Source organism: Chiloscyllium plagiosum, chromosome 6 (assembly GCF_004010195.1).
Source record: "Chiloscyllium plagiosum isolate BGI_BamShark_2017 chromosome 6, ASM401019v2, whole genome shotgun sequence".
NCBI lineage: Eukaryota > Metazoa > Chordata > Chondrichthyes > Orectolobiformes > Hemiscylliidae > Chiloscyllium > Chiloscyllium plagiosum.
Window position 1 is genome coordinate 75,707,474 of NC_057715.1, and position 17,150 is coordinate 75,724,623.

At 40.0% G+C, this 17,150-nt stretch overlaps 1 protein-coding gene across 2 annotated transcripts in view; it reads right to left on the minus strand.

The window, feature by feature from the left end:
• Positions 1-354: 354 nt before the first annotated feature.
• The window catches only part of LOC122550722 (rho GTPase-activating protein 20-like), a 51,498-nt gene continuing 34,702 nt past the window's right edge, over positions 355-17,150 (minus strand). For both annotated transcript variants that reach the window (XM_043691871.1, XM_043691872.1), the window contains exons 9-13: positions 14,975-15,136; positions 11,237-11,346; positions 7,421-7,610; positions 4,271-4,388; positions 355-2,836 (exon numbers count right to left, since the gene is read on the minus strand). In XM_043691871.1, coding sequence (XP_043547806.1) covers positions 1,029-2,836; positions 4,271-4,388; positions 7,421-7,610; positions 11,237-11,346; positions 14,975-15,136 — 2,388 coding nt within the window. In that variant the 3' untranslated portion in view covers positions 355-1,028. The remainder of the gene's footprint in view (positions 2,837-4,270; positions 4,389-7,420; positions 7,611-11,236; positions 11,347-14,974; positions 15,137-17,150) is intronic.

A 17,150-nucleotide genomic window follows, 5' to 3' on the forward strand; every position in this document is an offset into this window, starting at 1 on the left:
GTGAGAGCTGGACAGCATATGCTATACAGGAAGAAATGCTAAAGTTTCCATCTTCACTGTCTCAGATACATATTTGGCATCACTTGACAAAACAAGGTCACTAATCTTGAGGCCTTGTATGTGCTAATTTCATCAGCACACGTTAATTGCTAAAGTAACTACACCTGCACTGTCTTGGTCACATTCATTGGGCCCATGATTTCATAGGCATTTGTATTTCTGTTACGCAGGACATCTGCAAATAAGATGACAAATATTGATATCAACATCTGGAAGGTAGTTGCTGACTGGTGGTTTCTCTGGAAGCGGAAGGGAACTGAACCTTCTTGCAAAGTCATTGGAATTATAAAAGAAAATTACAAAAAGCTCAGCTTGTCAGGAACAGGGTCCAAAGAAAAGCAGAGGCCACAGGTCAGTGAATCTTGTATCTTTTCAATCACGCTCTTTCTCTGTAGCAAATGTGATAGAGACTATCAGGACAGAGCAGAGGCCTATACCACACCAGGCAATGGCTAACAGAGTTGACCATAATGGCACAAACCATTGTCTCAAGAGGTTAAAAAGCTGCCACACAACATTGTTACCTTTCAATTTATACATTCTTCTATAGCCTAGATGATGGATGTTGTTTCAGAGTGTGGGAAGGAGAGAAAATTTTCACTTATTCCAACTTGAATATCAATTTCATGACAGGCAAAGAGTGTCAGAGTAGGGCTTTGCATATCCTACTTAGCAGCCATTGGTTTTAAAATACAATAATTACTTTTAAGCAACTTACTTTTTAAAATTACAAATATATACATTTTTGTCTTGCTGAGGACAAGATTTCATCATACAGACCTGCAAATACCAAAGCGTACACATAAAAGATCAAATTTGACATTGTCAAAAATGTACTTGCAGCTGTGTGGGCTACATATTAAGAGCTATGTTGTAATAATGTTACGTGGCAGTTTGAATTGGACCAGAGTTAACAGATTTTCAAATAGCTTTTTGAAGAAATAATAACACCATATGTAAACAAGTCTTTACACATAAGATTCCTCTGAAAAAAACACTTGTTCAAAGTCTTCAAATTTTGGGTCACTGCAGCACTTATTTTGGCATTTCTTCTTGCTCTGGAGCACAGCATCAGTCACTTCTTGTGTTTTCATGAAATAGTTCTCAGCATCAATCTGAAAAAAATAATCCTTAACTGCTTTAGCTGCACTATGGGAAAGAGCACTGGAACTTGTGTTGTGAAATTGTTGCTCAGTTGCACATGGTCCACTTGTCGATGGAAATGGTTTCTTCTCCTGGAGGATCCCACCCTTTATCTCAGAAAGATCTGTATTAGTCACACTCTCACTGATGGTCCCAGGACTCTGAGTGTCTGTGTGAGCAGAAGTTACCAATTCAGACAAATGTGAATTAACTACTCTTTGGGAACATTTCTCTCCCAGTGTAAATGAGCGCGATTGTTGATGTGGCTTCGACTGAAGACATAATTTTGAATTTTGCCCGTAAAAGATAGTCTGTGGTATTTGGTCAAGTTCTGGAAGAGCTTGATTTGCTGTACTCAACAGATGTGATCTGCAAGCAACAGAGCTATCGATGAGTTCTTGTGAATCAGAATGTCCATGTTTGAGTAAAAGCTTTGAAGACTTAACCATCACTCCTTTTTTTTTGGCATCTGTACTTTGCAGTGGTGATTGGATTGGTTTCTGATAGGACAGTGAATTGACCAATTGGCTTCTGTTCAACTTTTGCACGTGTTCTGCAGCCACTGGAGAAACAGTTAACTTGCCATTGGTGAGTTCTTTATCTACAAAGAATGGACCATGCTTGCTTTTAAGCTTATATCCCTTCTCCTTTCTTCTTAGTGTCCAGCATCCACCTTTCTTCAGCCAGCTGTTGGGGTGCAGCGTGACTGGGCCTTTCTCAATGATGCACTTAGAGGTTTCCTCAGTCAAGTTGCAGCTTCCCTTGTGTTTTTCTGGTGCGGCGGAGGAGGAAGTGACAGCTTTACCAGCATCCTGTATAGGAGACAAGACACCATAACAGTGTTTCAATATACTGGGGCTAGCTACGACAGCTGGATGGCCTTTATGACCTTGCACGGCAGAAGTGGATGTTGAGAAGCTTTCATCTAACACATAAGGTTCTGCATTATGTGTGAAAATACCATCAATTGAACTCATCGAGGAGCCTGATGGTGAAGTGCCAGGAGAGGACAAACTGGAGCTGCTAATCTTTGAGGTAACATTAAGTTTGAGTGGTGGAGGTGGCTGAAGTTGGCTACTGCTGTGCGACACCTTCTGAACAACTTTATGGGTTCCATTGCTAGATGTTTCCTGGTCAATATCCTTATGCAAACTGTAGTTTATGAGTTTCTGGCCCTCAATCTGTAGCATCTGCAATTGCATAAGGTAGTTCTCATCTGACTGAGTCATGACAGCATCATAGCTAGCTTTACGAATCACAGTCTCATGATTCTGACAACGTTGAGCAAATTGTGAGGCAGGAGGAAATATATTGGGCTCTGAACACCGTCTGTGTCTTCTGGAACCTGAAAGCCTTCTGTCAGTAGCAAAGCCATAAATGTTGGAGTCCAGGAGGTCATTTTCAGAAAATGGACAGCTCACACTTCTACTTTGGGAGGCTGGAACATATAAATGACTTCCTTCATCCTCAGGTTGGTCAAGATCACAGTCACTCCAGGTCAGAACAGAGTCCCTGCTTTGATTGTCTTGGTTTCTCTTTGACATTAGGTTAGATAATGGGGAATCAGAGTCATGATTGAGCTCATTTTCCAGACTGTCATACGAAGAGTCATGCAGTTGAAATGAGGAGAGATCTGCAAGAGGAAGCAGAATAAAAACTTTTGACTGACCATGTTGTTTAAGAACTATTAAAACAGGATAAGATTATTTGGCTCTAAAAGGCCAATCTTTTTTAATTGACTCGTTCAAAAATTCAAATTCACACATCTTCCCATCCATCTTAATTCCTTCCTAAAATAACTTGTTAACTTCAGTCAGTGGGGCCTCTTGTTAGTTTACTTAAACAAGCCTATTGTTGTTTGGTGAACAGATTCCTTCCAAATTCTTATTTCTAAACATGGCCCTGAGTATTGGAACCGTCCACAGTAATAGATCAATTTTGTCAGCATTCCTTATGATTTTGAAACTCTCAAATAACAATGATTTTTTTTCCGGCAAATAAGGAACGTGCAATTATAAATTGCTTTCCATATTCTCAGGTGTCCTAAAATGCTTTAGTGCAAATGGAGCTTTTTTTTAAGTGCAGCCACTGTTGTAATGTAGGGAAATGCAGCAGCCAGTATGTACATTGCAAGTTGGTGAAATAACTGAACAAATAATCTGTTTTACTTACATTTACTGAGGATTAACATAAGATTCACATAATGTCATGGAATCTTTTGCATCCATCTTACTGGACAGTTATGGTTTCAGTTTGATATATCTGATAAACAGATCCTGCAGAAGTGCAGTGTCAGTTTACATCATGCACTTGATTCACTGAAATGGAAGTTAAACAGTGCAACCAATGGCCATCTGACTGAAGAAGTATGAGTCTTATCAAAGGTATGTAAACAAGAATCCATAATTATTTTCTTATCTAGGCAGTACAAGTTCACATTTATCAACATCTATGATAGATTTGCTTACAGCCACCACTTAAGGCTGCTTTAAGGAACAGACATTTGTTACAAGAGGCTTTCTATATATAGGCTTTTGTTTTACCTACTGAAGTTAATAATTCTAGCTCTCTAGATTCCCAAGGTACAGAAGAAACAAACAACAAATCACAAGAACAGCAGGACCCTAACTATAGAATCAGCAGTCAAGTTATGCAAGCTTCCTCTAATTCAGGATTAAGCTTGAGTTTTAGCAACAAACACCATCATTTAAGTATTTTCCCATTATTCTAATCCTATTTTTCAACTGGTCACTAGTTAATTTTGGGGAGGCACTTGTCAGTACACTCTGAGTAATCCTATTAAACACATTCAGATGTGTGACTTATAAACAGACTCATATTTTCTACGACATAACATTAGGATAACTTGTAACAAATGCAATTGCTGGTTTGCTTTTTCTACATTTATGGCATAAGCTAGTTTAGGAAAAATATTCTTCATCATTGTATAGACTCATGCAGAGGGAACGAAAAAAAGTGAATATTTGCAGTTTGATTGTGATCCTTGGTCAAAATGGACATTCATTTTATAGCTTAAATATTGTGAGCAAGATAAAAACTTCTTTACCTGATCCATCGTCTCTGTTTGCACATTTCCTTGATGATAACACTCCAAAAGAGGTCATGAAACCATCTCCAAAGATCCTGCAGCAGTTTTCAATTAGAAACTGCACAAACAGTGCAACCTGCAGAAAGATAAAGGCCAGAAGTATGAGTTCATTGTTGTTAAAATTCTGTTCCAAGAACTCATGCTGGCATCACATGCTTTACATTGTCAGCAATCAGATAACAACAGGACACAGAGCATTTGCATGGAGTCAAATGTGCCTTTTGCAAAAGTAAGAAGGTGGGGTAGCAGATGTGGCACGTTTCTTCAAGTCACAACATGATACTTGGAGCAAAAACAAGCCAAATGTTGTTAACCCACACATTCACCCCTAGCAGAACTGTACAAAAACAAGGAGAGAACTCCTGGAAAAAATATTTTAGTTGGCTTACTTCAAAATATAGATACTTGAAATCCCAAAGCGATTTAGGGCTAACCATGCAAAATAAAACTTCCTTTTCACAGTTTTGAATCTGCATAAATGTGTGAAGAGATGAAACAGGGAATCTTTTATGATATACAAGTTGGTGAACAATGTCCTACAATCAATGTATTTCTTTCAAATTCACCTGACCTAAAGATGAAGAACTTATGCCCAAAACGTTGACTCTCCTGCTCCTCAGATGCTGCCTGACCTGCTGTGCTTTTCCAGCATCACACCTTTTGACTCGAAAGAAGAAATGTAATGGAAGTAAAATCCAACTTTGGCAAGGACTTAGGATTGGTAATAACAGATTGGCCACATATTGTACAGCAATCACACTATTTCAAAGGTGCAGTAGGGCCTCTCTGTAGCTTTCTAGATTGTAGGACTGTGAGTGTGTTTTAAGAACATGCTGCACTCATGTAAGATTGCTCTGTAGTACAGTCACTCTGAAACTTTAATAGTCCATCAACTGCAATGAAACTGTGTCAGATGCATAAGCAGTGGTGACCAACAAGCTTCTGTTTTCTTCCCTTACCATAGTTGAAGTGAACTCCTGTTTAGTTCCCCAAATACAATTTTAAATTATAACACTTGATTTATTTAATCTCTTAGTAGTGAGTTAATCAGCATCTTGGCATTTTCTTTTTTTGGAGAGGCAGACCTGCATGAGTTTACAACTGTAGAACTATAGAGTTTCAAATGTTGGAAACACAAATGTGCACTACTGAGTCAGTCATGTGTGACTTGAGTGATTCTATACTGAATGAGTACACCTACACTAACAAAGGGGCCCTACATTATTTAAGATGACTAATACTAATGGAGCAGAGCAGAGTTCCTGTACTGCTAGAGTGAGCAGTGCACCTGTACCAATAGAGCATTGTACATTTTTAAAATTCATTTATAGGAAATGGGCACCACTGGCTGGGCCAGCCTATTGCGCATTCCTAGCTGCCTGTGAGAAGTTGGTGATAAGCTGCTTTCTTGAACCACTGCAGTAAACAAGGTGTAGATAACCCCATGATGCTGTTAGCAAGGGAGTTCCTGTAGGAACAGTGATATATTTCCAAGTCCAATAATGAGTGGTTCTGAGGGAACTTGCAGGTGGGGATATTCCCTTGTATCTGCTTCCCTTGTCCTTCTAGATGGATGTGGTCTTGAGTTTGGAAAGTGCTGTCAGAGGAGACTTGGTGAATTTCTGCACTGCACCTTGTAGATGGTACACACTGCTGCTTCTGAGCACTGGTGATGGAGGAACTGGATGTTTGTAGTCCTGGTGCCAATCAATCAGGCTGCTTTGTCCTGAATAGTGTCATTCATGCAGGCAAGTAGAGAATTTTCCATTAACCCCCTGACATATGCCTTTTAGACGGTGAGTAGACTTTAGGGTGGCAGGTGATGAGTTACTCCCTGCAGGGATCCAAGCCTCTGACCTGCTCTTGCAGCTACTGTATTTATCTGGCTAGTCTAGTTCAATTGCTGGTCAATCCTTACCCCCAAGGATTGATAGGTGGGGTTTCTACAATGGTGGGTAACGCCCCTGAATGTCAAAAATTGATGGTTGGACTCTATATTTTTGGAGATGGTATTGCTTCGTATTTGAGTGGCACAAATGTTACTTGTCACTTATTGGCCTAAATCTTGATATCAAGGTACGTGAAGGTAATTGGGGTAAAATGGTGCAGTATTCATGATTTTTGATGTGTTGATTTTTGTTGGGGCCAATAAAGCCAATGCTTTATTTGGCAAATATATCAGACGTGAGCAGATTAGTCGTGATTTAATGACTTCCATGACTTGTGCCATACAGCTTAGAATTTCCTGGCTGGAGTCACTTCTTTTCACTAATTGCTGCTTACTGCACGGGAAGGCTTCTTTACAGGGCAATATTATTCAAGCAGTCAGCAACAATAATTTCCGACATTTTAATCAGAAAAAGCACATCCCCTTTAAGATAGTCTCGCTGCTCCAGAGCAGTCAATAGAGGGTGCTGATTATCCATATGCCTGGGAAGTTCTGTAAAAGCAGAGTTAAATATCAGCTCCTTCAGCTACCACCCAGAGAGGCTGCTGCGCTTTAGCATCATTAATGTGTTGATATCAAATGAGCACACTGAATTAGGGACAAGACTTAAAACTAGGTAATGTTTTACCCCTGGTGGAAACATATCCACAGCCAGTCCTTTGCCACATTATGTTAAAAGAAATAATATATTGAAACATATTGAAGAGAGGCTTGACCAACAAAATGAACGAACTGAAACAGGTCTATCTTATGTTTATATATTAGGCAAAATTAAATCAGGTACAAAATTAAGTGTACTTATTCAGAAGTACAGCGTATAGTGACAGCCTTTTCTTTTTAATGGTGTAAATAATTTACTCTTCCCTCTATGTTCTTAATAGTAACATTGACTCAACCTTTCACATGCAATGTGGCTCAAGTTACATACAAAAAAAGTATCAACTGATTTCAGTATTAAATAAAACAGGGCTCCACTATATATGCATTCGAAGATCAACTTAAGTAAATGTAGACATTGAGGATTTGGTAAAATGGTTAAACAATCTTGTACACTCCAAGCTCAGCATAGTTTGGAACATTTTACACAATGTTTTCACTGTGATGTTAGTGCGTCACACATTCTTGTAATCACCTGACTGTTGGCAGTAACCACCTCTCACCTTTTTTGTTGACTCACTCTCTATTTCAGGACTGCAGGGTGTGGGAGGCCACAAGATGCTGGGTGCTATGCAGACTGCCAAGTTAAATGCATTCATCTGGTTTTCCTCAGCCTGCTGCTCAATGTTGTGAAGCACTCTAAACACATGACGTAGGAGGAGGGAATTGAGTTTTGGAAGTTGCTCCAACAATCTAGAGAAAATAAGAAGTTAAAACAGAACATTGAAAAACCCTGTGATGACACTGCCACTTTAGGGAAGGCAAGAAGTGCTAACTTTTCTTTTGATCAGTGATTCTTTCCCGTCGTCCGCACCTTCTAGGTGCGATATGGAGTTCCTTCACCAGAGGATGAATGAATCGAGAAATTACTCCTGTACTTGATTACTTTATTTGGCTTAGGGATACTGATTTCCCATCTTACAGAGATGTAACTCTGCATCAAATGTTTATAGTGGGGATAGCAAAACTAAATGAGCACATTAGGCAAAATTATGGCCCACAATTCTTTCCTCAGACATGTTATGGATGGATACTTCTTGCCAGTATGAATTTTGGAATCACACAGGTTCCAGTTTGTCTCTTTCCAATTGAAGTCAGAATTGTACAATTGCATCTCATTATTACAAAAGTAATTGTCAATTTGCTGAAAAGATAAAAATTAAAATTAAAATTTCAAGAACTTCTCCTATTAGTACCATTGGAGTTTATTGTTGTTGGTTAGTATTTTTACACATTGAATCATTATCGCTCCACTTAAAAGTTCGACATAACCCAAAATCTATTAGGTATTAAAATTGCTGGGAGGGTCTTCTCAAAACACAGGTAAACTGTTCATCAGTGGAAAAATTCATACTAAAAGTACTATGATCTAATTGCAGTACTTGGTCAAAATACATTAAAATTTCTTTTAAAGTATGTTAAATCTTGTCTAACCTTTAACGCTAAAATAGCTGCAACATTGTATATTAAGAATTAATATCAGAAAAAAAGCTAGCTGCATCTCCTCTCAATTTCAGGGAATCAGGTGTCATTGGGAAGCAGCCTGTTACAGAAGCCTGTTGTCATGTAGTTATTAATAAAGTGTATCTAAGATCTCGGTGCTTCTTTAACATAGGCATCTTGCACATCTTCAAGTTTCATCACTGCATTATTGTCAGCTGTATCTTTCCCTAATTTCAACACTTCTCTCCCTCTCTTCCTGAAGATGCTCCTTTTAGTCACAATAACTAATATTACAGTATGTGGCTGGTGTCAATCATTGTTTCATGACACTCAGTATGAATCACCTCAAGATGTTTTTACCCAGTTTAAGCCAAGTTGTTGTTTTTAAAGTATAAAAGTGATAGCTGAACAATTTGCAAATACTTCATTCTTTTCTGCACTAACTCCCATTTCCCTGCAGTAACTATCTTCTCTTCACAATCATTGGGATTCCAATCATTCCCTTTCATTGTTCAATTTTAGTAGCTGACAACTCAATCATTTGCTCCAACTGACCCTTGATTCCTCTCCTGCCTCTTCATCTAAACAACCCAATTCTTTTTCCCATGCATACATAGTTCAATTGGAAGGCTGATTTTCAATTCCAGCCTCGGGCGACTGCCTGTGTGGACTTTGCACATTCTCCCCATCTCTGCGTGAGTTTCCTCCGGATGCTTCGGTTTCCTCCAACAATCCAAAGATGTGCAGGTCAGATGAACTGGCCATGCTAACTTGTGTTAGGTGCAATAGTCAGAGGGAAATGAGTCTGGGTGGGCTACTCTTTGGAGGGTCAGTGTGGACTTGTTGGGCCAAATGGTCTGTTTCCACACTGTAGGGAATCTAATCTAAATTCAGCAATTGCTTGCCAAATTCCCGAAGCTTAGAAAACCCACAAGTTAAATGGAGAGAGAAGCAATTGGAGAAACTTCTGACTTCCCTGCTGCCAACTGCAGTTTCTCCTCACTGCAGAAATTAGCCAGCTTACCCTTCCACCAACCTCAAATTCACCCTTTCCCAAAAAGCCAGGATTGTCCCCACAAGTCACTGTACCCTTCTGCCTGACAACTGATGATACTTTCCATTTGACCAACAACTGGGAAGGATACGAAAAAAACACAATAACGAGGTCCTACTTCAGCTTCAGAGCAGGAACTCTGCATCCTGAAGATTTGTGGGATTTCCCCTGACTCTGCATTCTCCATCCTCAGGCCTTTGTTTACATACTGTCATTAGCCATTCAGTTGTAAACTAAATGGTCTTAATAACATTAAAATATTTAATATTTCAAATTTCAATCTTCTCTTTGATTACTTATATGCTACTAATTCAGATGCCTGGACAAATAACCCAGAGAATTGAGTTTAAGTTCTATCAACACTTAGGCAACTTTTGTTCAGTTCATCTAAATAACTCTTCAATAAAAAGCTGACATCAGCCATAGCGAGAATGTAACTATTAGATTGTTGGTAACATTAGGTTTACTGGTGATTTTAAAGAAGGAATCCTGCCAGTCTGACCTTTATGAGATTCCTGATTCAGACCAAATCTGTGGACTGTTAAATATTCTTTAAAATGACCTAGCAAGCTGTACAGCTGCACTAAACAAGCACAACAAAATATGAAAAAAAACAGAACTGACCACCTGGCATCAATCTAGGCATCAGAATTAAACACAACAAAGGCACACCCTGCCCAATAACCCCTGCAAGTCCATCACTGCAGGAGTTCATCGGAGTAATGTACAAGCCCAAACAACTTCAGCTGCTTCAATCTTCTCGCCACCTGAAAGGTCAATAAAGTCAGGACACTCACTGATGATTGCACAACTTGCTTTTCCATTCTGAAGTGCTCAGAAATGGAGCAGTCCGTGCCCACATCTAGCAAAACCTGGATGACATTCAGGCATGGGCTGATAGATGGACAATAACATTCACAACATGCAAATACCAGGTATTGATCATCTCTAATGACAAAGAATCTCATCATCTAGCCTTGACAATGAATGGCATTACCATAAATGAGGTCTTTATCATAAATATCCTTCAGATACCGGATGTTTAACTGGAAGAGCCAATTAATACTGTGGCTACAGGACTGGGTCATAGGCTTGGTATAATATAGAAAATTACTGACCTCCTGACTCATCAAAACTTGCCTGTCATTTACAAGGCAGAACACAAAAGTGTGAAGGAACATTCACTTGTATTAAGGGCAGTTCCAACAACATTCAAGAAACTTGCTGCACCATTTGACTGGCATCCCATCCACCACCAGCACACCATGGCTGCAGTGTGAGCTGTCTCCAAGATACACTGCAGTTTTTCCCAAACCCACAAATTCTACCACCTCGAAGGAGAAGAGCAACAGGCATAAGTGTACACCATCACAGCCATGTTTTTTTTCTGCAAATCAGACAGTGTACGTCTTGGAAATATATAGCTTATCTTCAACATCGCTAGATCAAAATGTTGGAACTCCCTCCCTGTTAGCAATGTGGGAGCACCTACATGGCATGAACTACAAGACAATAGCTCACCACTCCAGTTTTGAAGAAATTAAGGATGGGAAACAAATGCCAGCTCTTCCCATGAATGAGTAATTAAAGAGATTTACTAGGCTGTGCTTTAAGTGAATAATTGACTGTTTTCTGTGTCTTGTGAGAAGAAAGGGTTATTTTAGCTGTAATACAGCTTTGTCTGTGGCCCAACCCCGCGCAGCTTCTGATATTTTATAGTCCCCTGGCCTCCTTGTGTCTGCCTCACCACTCTCAAGATCAACTGGCTTTCTCTGCAACTGTACATTACCAAGACGATACTCCACTAAATGCTTTAACAAACCTTTGAATTTCCTTTATCTTCTCCTCATGACTTCTCTTTTCTATTGCTGCCAGCCAATCATCATAGAGGTCTGAAGTAAAGATGCTTCCAGGAATATTCCGAAGGAAGTCCTGAATTTACAATAGACAGACATGTGTCCATGAAGCAAACGAATTGAAAATTAAATAAAACAGCCCTAAAAGTTTTATGTTATGCAGATTTTCAAAGCATTGAACAATGTCTAAAGCAAGTAACGCTGACAAATGAAAAGCTCAATACTACAGTTCTCACCAGTAGATGGGGTGCCCGTTGCTGATACTCTCCAGTTCAGAACTGCCTGTATCTGAACTTTGAATTATTTTTGCTAGGCTGTTTAGTGAGGTCTGAAGCAGCTTATTCTTTCCTGGATGATGGATGGGCAGTCAGACATCAATTTCCCGAGCTCAATTAAAATGTGCTTCATCTGGTAAATCTGGAAATATTTTAGTATTTGTCATATAGACTTGGTCATGGAACCTGGTCCCTCCCAAATGGAAATGGCTGTATACATCGTACACTCTGGCAGAGTACATAACAATGGTTTTGTATTGAGTAAAGTATTGTTGGTCCAGCGAAGAGAAAAGTCAAGCATGGTACCTGCTTCCCATCAGTACAAAGAGAATCCTACTGAAAAGTGTGTGTACTTTCACTTCCTATTCGTTTGCAATCAGATACCGCTGTCAAACATCTACAGTGCAACAGCCTGTCAAGTCTCTGGATTCGCTCTTGGAGTTCAGTTACTTACTTAAGGTATTGGCGGATTGCTGCCAATATGATTGAATTCCAGAGGCAATTATAAAGTTCAACAGCAAGGGGAGAAAATTGAAAAATCTAGGGTTTAGACATAGTTTCTCATTTCATGAGAAAAATACAATCCTCTACCAGACACCAACACAGGATATTTGGTTATGGGAAACATTTCAGAGTTCATCACCTTTTGTAAACTAAATGAGCAAATATGCTTTACAGATTATTGTAAGAAGTTCATTAAAATGAATGACATGGGCTCACAACAATTTAGGTGGCGAGAGAGTGATTGCTTTAGAGACACAGTAAATTGATGAGGGTAAACTCGTTAAAAAAGAATGGTCTCAATTATAACACCCTTGCTGGTAAGTCGTAAGGTAATAGGTTCAAGTCCATAATAAATTTAAAGATGTAGCTTGGCATTTCAGGAAGGAATGTGCATTGTTGGATGTGTTCACTTTCAGGTGAGGTGTTAAACAAAGGCTTTGCCTATGTATTCTATGTTGTTCATTCTATGTTATTCAACAAACAGTCAAACATGCTCTAGATAATATCTACTCCTCAAACAAATCAAATTGGTATATTATCTCACTGGTGTTTATGGGATCTTGTGGGCACATTAATTAGCTGCTATATTTGCCTACAAAGTAATAGTGAGCATACTTCAAAAGTACTTAACAGACTGAGAAACATTTTGGGACATTCAGAAGACACGAAACTCCTGCTAGACAGAAATGGCCTTTCCCTCTTCATAAAATTTCTTCTTGTTTTTTTAAACTTGTTCTGTTTCAATATATGAGTCACAGTTTGCAGTTTCAGACTTAGAGAAACCATTTGAAGGAAAAGCTAATATTATCTTCTCAATTACTTTGATCAACATTGGAATTTCCCATTTTTTAAAAGCTTTTATTGAATTTTCTCACAGTTAAAGAAATATTATAACCTACATGTAACTAAGTCAGAAAATTGTAGGGATTCTGTTTATATATTTTCAAAATTATTGCTATATTTAAAATTATTTTACCTCTGCATCATGAGCAACACTAATTATTCATTTTCTCCCAGATATTATTTTCCAAGCGGCTTGTGCTAATGGATTGCTTATAATGGTACTGTGCCAAGAAATCCAAACTAGTTTCAATGAATAGTCTGCTCTCCTCCTAAATTAAACTATTTTTCCTGACATGCATACTGATTAACTGCATCTATAATTTTAACATGGGAATTGAGTCTTATTGATTTCTCTGTAATAACTGAACAGTTTGACTCTTTAATTCATACTTTTCACTTAGTGGGCAGAAAGGAAATTACAAAAGAAAGTCATTCACATTCATTATATTTGTTTAAATTGCCACTTTTTTTTCCATTTACTTCCATGTCCCTATATGGCTAGTTCCTGTCATGGGCCTTTCCTGAATCTAATGGAGGGGGAGAAATAAACTAATGATTACACACAAAACAGTCAAGGAAATATCCACTGATGAGACAAGCAATGGGAGTCAGCTTCCACTTACTGATCATTATTGTGCTACCAACTTTTCAACTCAGACACCCATATGGCAACTGGTAAAATTCAGTATTTTCGCAGCATTGTGACCCCTACGCCCAACCTCACTGGAGTTCAAAGGTCAGTTAGTGACAGTTGTTTAAAATATTTTCAGGAGGTACAGTACCAATGTAGCAATTGTTTCAGGGTCCCCACTGGGACAGGGACCATGGGAGATCGAAAGAATGCATAGCACTGTCAAACCACAAGTGGGGCAATTTATGCAAGATTAAGTTAAGCGAGTATTTTGGAAGATTGTTGATTCACCCAATGCTGCTGGAAGTCTTTTGGGATGTTTCAGACACAGACCTTCATTCACTATAATACTGGCATCTAGATTATTAAGTACTTACAAAATGGAGTCAAAGGAATTCCACCAGGCTCCTACTGGAGACCCTGCCCTTTTCTAACATCATACCTAGCTCTCCCATCTGGAAAAAAAACTTCTCTAGTGTCTCCTAGCTCAGCATCCACTGTTTATAGATACAGCCTGATATCCTGTCTTCCACAGGGCTTTTCTGTCTTCTTTACTGGGCAACAGACCACGAGGAAATTCTGAATTCCATAGTTTACAATCAAACATGGTGAAACACAAGCTGTTTCTGACAATTGCGAAATCAACCTGCAGTATCAGTTATCAATTACTGCAGAGTTGGAGAGAAAGTGGAAACAATACAGGTGCAAACTTACCTTTGGATATTAATTTTTGATATTTTATCCATTTTCTAGTACTCCCTTTGTCTTTTGCTCTGGGCACCCTCGCCATCTGTTTCACTCTGTCCTCCACCCACTCCGTGAACAGCATAAAAAACACCATTTTCCAGTCCTCTCAATTCTAAAGACGATCCAGAATGGACTTGAAATATTAATTCTGTTCCTGACTTCACAGACACTGCCAAACTTGTTGAGTTTCTATGGCATTTTCAGTTTTTATTTCAGATTTCCAGGCATTTGCAGTTTTTTGATTTTAATAAAATACCATTTCTTGCTCAGCAAGTTTACTAACATATCTTGAGGACAAGACAGCCTCTTCACATAATGATTGCTATCTTTAGTTTACTCAGGTAAAGGACATAGACCAGGTTTTAATACAGAAACTAACTTAATCCGGGTCTCTCCAGAGTTAAATGATCTTAGACAGTAGAATAACTGTGAATAACAATTGGATTTGGAACTCATTCACTGATATTCTATTCCTCCTACTGGAAAATCACTTGGCCTTAGCTTTCTGACTTCCATTGAGTACTTAAGTTTGGGAGGAAAGAATTGGTAAGTCCTAAGTATCACCCTGATGATTAGTGTACCAACACATTAAACTACCAGGCATCTCATCCTTAATTTGATTAAAATGTAGCAGCTCAATGTAGTCTTCAATCTGGGATGGAATAAAATGTAATTCAGATTCTAAGGGCATACTCTTAACATACTTTGAACACAGCAGCTGTCACAAACACAGATTCACGGGCTAAGTACACTTCAGCTCCAGTATTCAGCTTCTCTTTCAGCTCTTTGCAGGCTTTAGCATTCGCAGAACGTCTGAAAATGCCTCTGGTGAATGGGCCTTCACGAAACAGAAAGGAAAGCATGTCCTATAATACAGAGGGCAAAAAAAAGCATCATAAGTGTGTTATGAAATCAAATTAACTGAAGAATGCATACTCAACTTCTGCTTTGACACTTGAGACAACACAACTAAGACTTGTCTATCAGAGTTAACAAAGCAAAGCTTTATTTTACTGTTGAAAATGTCACTGACAATAGAGTCATACAGATATACAGCACCAAAAAAGGCCCTTTGGCTCATCACATCTGTTCCAGTCAAAAACAACCACTTGACTATATTAATTCCATTTTCCAGCACTTAGCCCAGTGCCTTGTATGACATTGCAAGTGCACATCTAAGTATTTCTTAAATGTTATAAGGGTTTCTGCTTCTACCACCCTACAGGTAGAAATTTCCAGATTCCCATCACTCTCTGGGTGAAAACATTTTTCCAGACATTGCCTCTAAACCTTTTGTCCCTTACCTTAAATCATCTGGTCCAACATCCCTCCAAAGTGGTCCAACATCCCTCCAAAGAGGAGGAAAATTACTTCAAATCTAACCTATGCCCCGCATAATTTTATACTCTATAATAATGTGCCCTCTCAATCTCCTCAGCTGCAAGGAAAACAATCCCCTGTCTGTCCAATCTCTCTTCATAAGTGAAACTCTCTGCCTGTATTCCTGATGAAGGGCTTTTGCTTGAAACGTCGATTTTACTGCTCCTCGGATGCTACCTGAACTGCTGTGCTCTTCCAGCACCACTAATCCAGAATCTGGTTTCCAGCATCTGCAGTCATTATTTTTACCCAATTGATTTTAACCCTACTGCGAATCCTCTTGCAAGGATGCCTGCCTTGAAGAATTTTCCTCCTCTCTCTACAAGATTCTCAGGGAGTCCCTCTCCCACTGCAACTCCCAGGTCATTTCCTCTGCCCTGAAGCTCTTCAACCATGTCCTGAAATAAACTTGCTACCACAGCCACATTTACTTCCTCAGTGCCTGCCTCCGTAACCAACTCATCCCACACGGACTCCGGACCACCTTTAAACCAGCAGAGTTCAGACCCGAACAGGACAAACAGTACAGACTACAGATTCAAAAATACCAGCAACGGTTCTCCTTCAAGATCCTCCGCTCCATACTTGCAGCAATGCGCCGGCACCTAACCTCTCTACAGTCTGCCCTGCCTCAGCTGAGGGCCACACTCTCTCAGAATTGCAAAGGACCCACTCTGTACTGCATCATCAGGAGAATTCATACTCTCAACAAACAGTATTTCAACTCCATCTGAAACATCAAAAACTGTAAGTACAACAAACTTTTATCTACCCACTTCCATAACCAGCGCTCCACAAACATTCCAGAAGATTCCCCCGGCCTCTGGAACTGCTCGGACGCCATTAGCCATGCGGCTGGTGCAGCTACCATCCCCACACTGATTGATGACGTCACTTCTGCCCCATCATGGCCACGCCCACAGCCACTTCTGCCCCTCACAATTCCTCATGCACCACACATGACATCACTTCTGCCCCTCACATCATCGCTGATGTCACACACTCAGTGACGTCCACCCCCCCACTGCCATGTTTTCCACCACTTCCGCCCCCACCAACACCACTCACCTGCATTCTGCTGACATGCCCCCCACAGATCCCACTGTCACCATCCCCGTACCCCCAGAACCCTGAGGGGAACACCACCCCTACTCATGACTCTACCCCCATTCCCCCACCACCACACCCACTCCAATTACAGGCCCGACCCCCACTCCCAGCTCCACACGCCCGACCCCCACTCCCAGCTCCACACGCACACGGTCCCAGCTCCCAGCCCTGCTGAGTTTTCACCATCCCTCCAGACCTCCCCCTCACTGAGAACAAATGATCAGTCCTCAGCAAAGGACTCACCTTCATTCACCCTCTGTCCACGCATCAATGAATTTAATACACGCCGTGACGTCGAAAACGTCTTCCGCCGCCTCCGCCTCCGAGCTTACTTTCACAATCAGGACCCCTTCGCCCACCTCCAACACACTTCATCCACCTGGACACCCC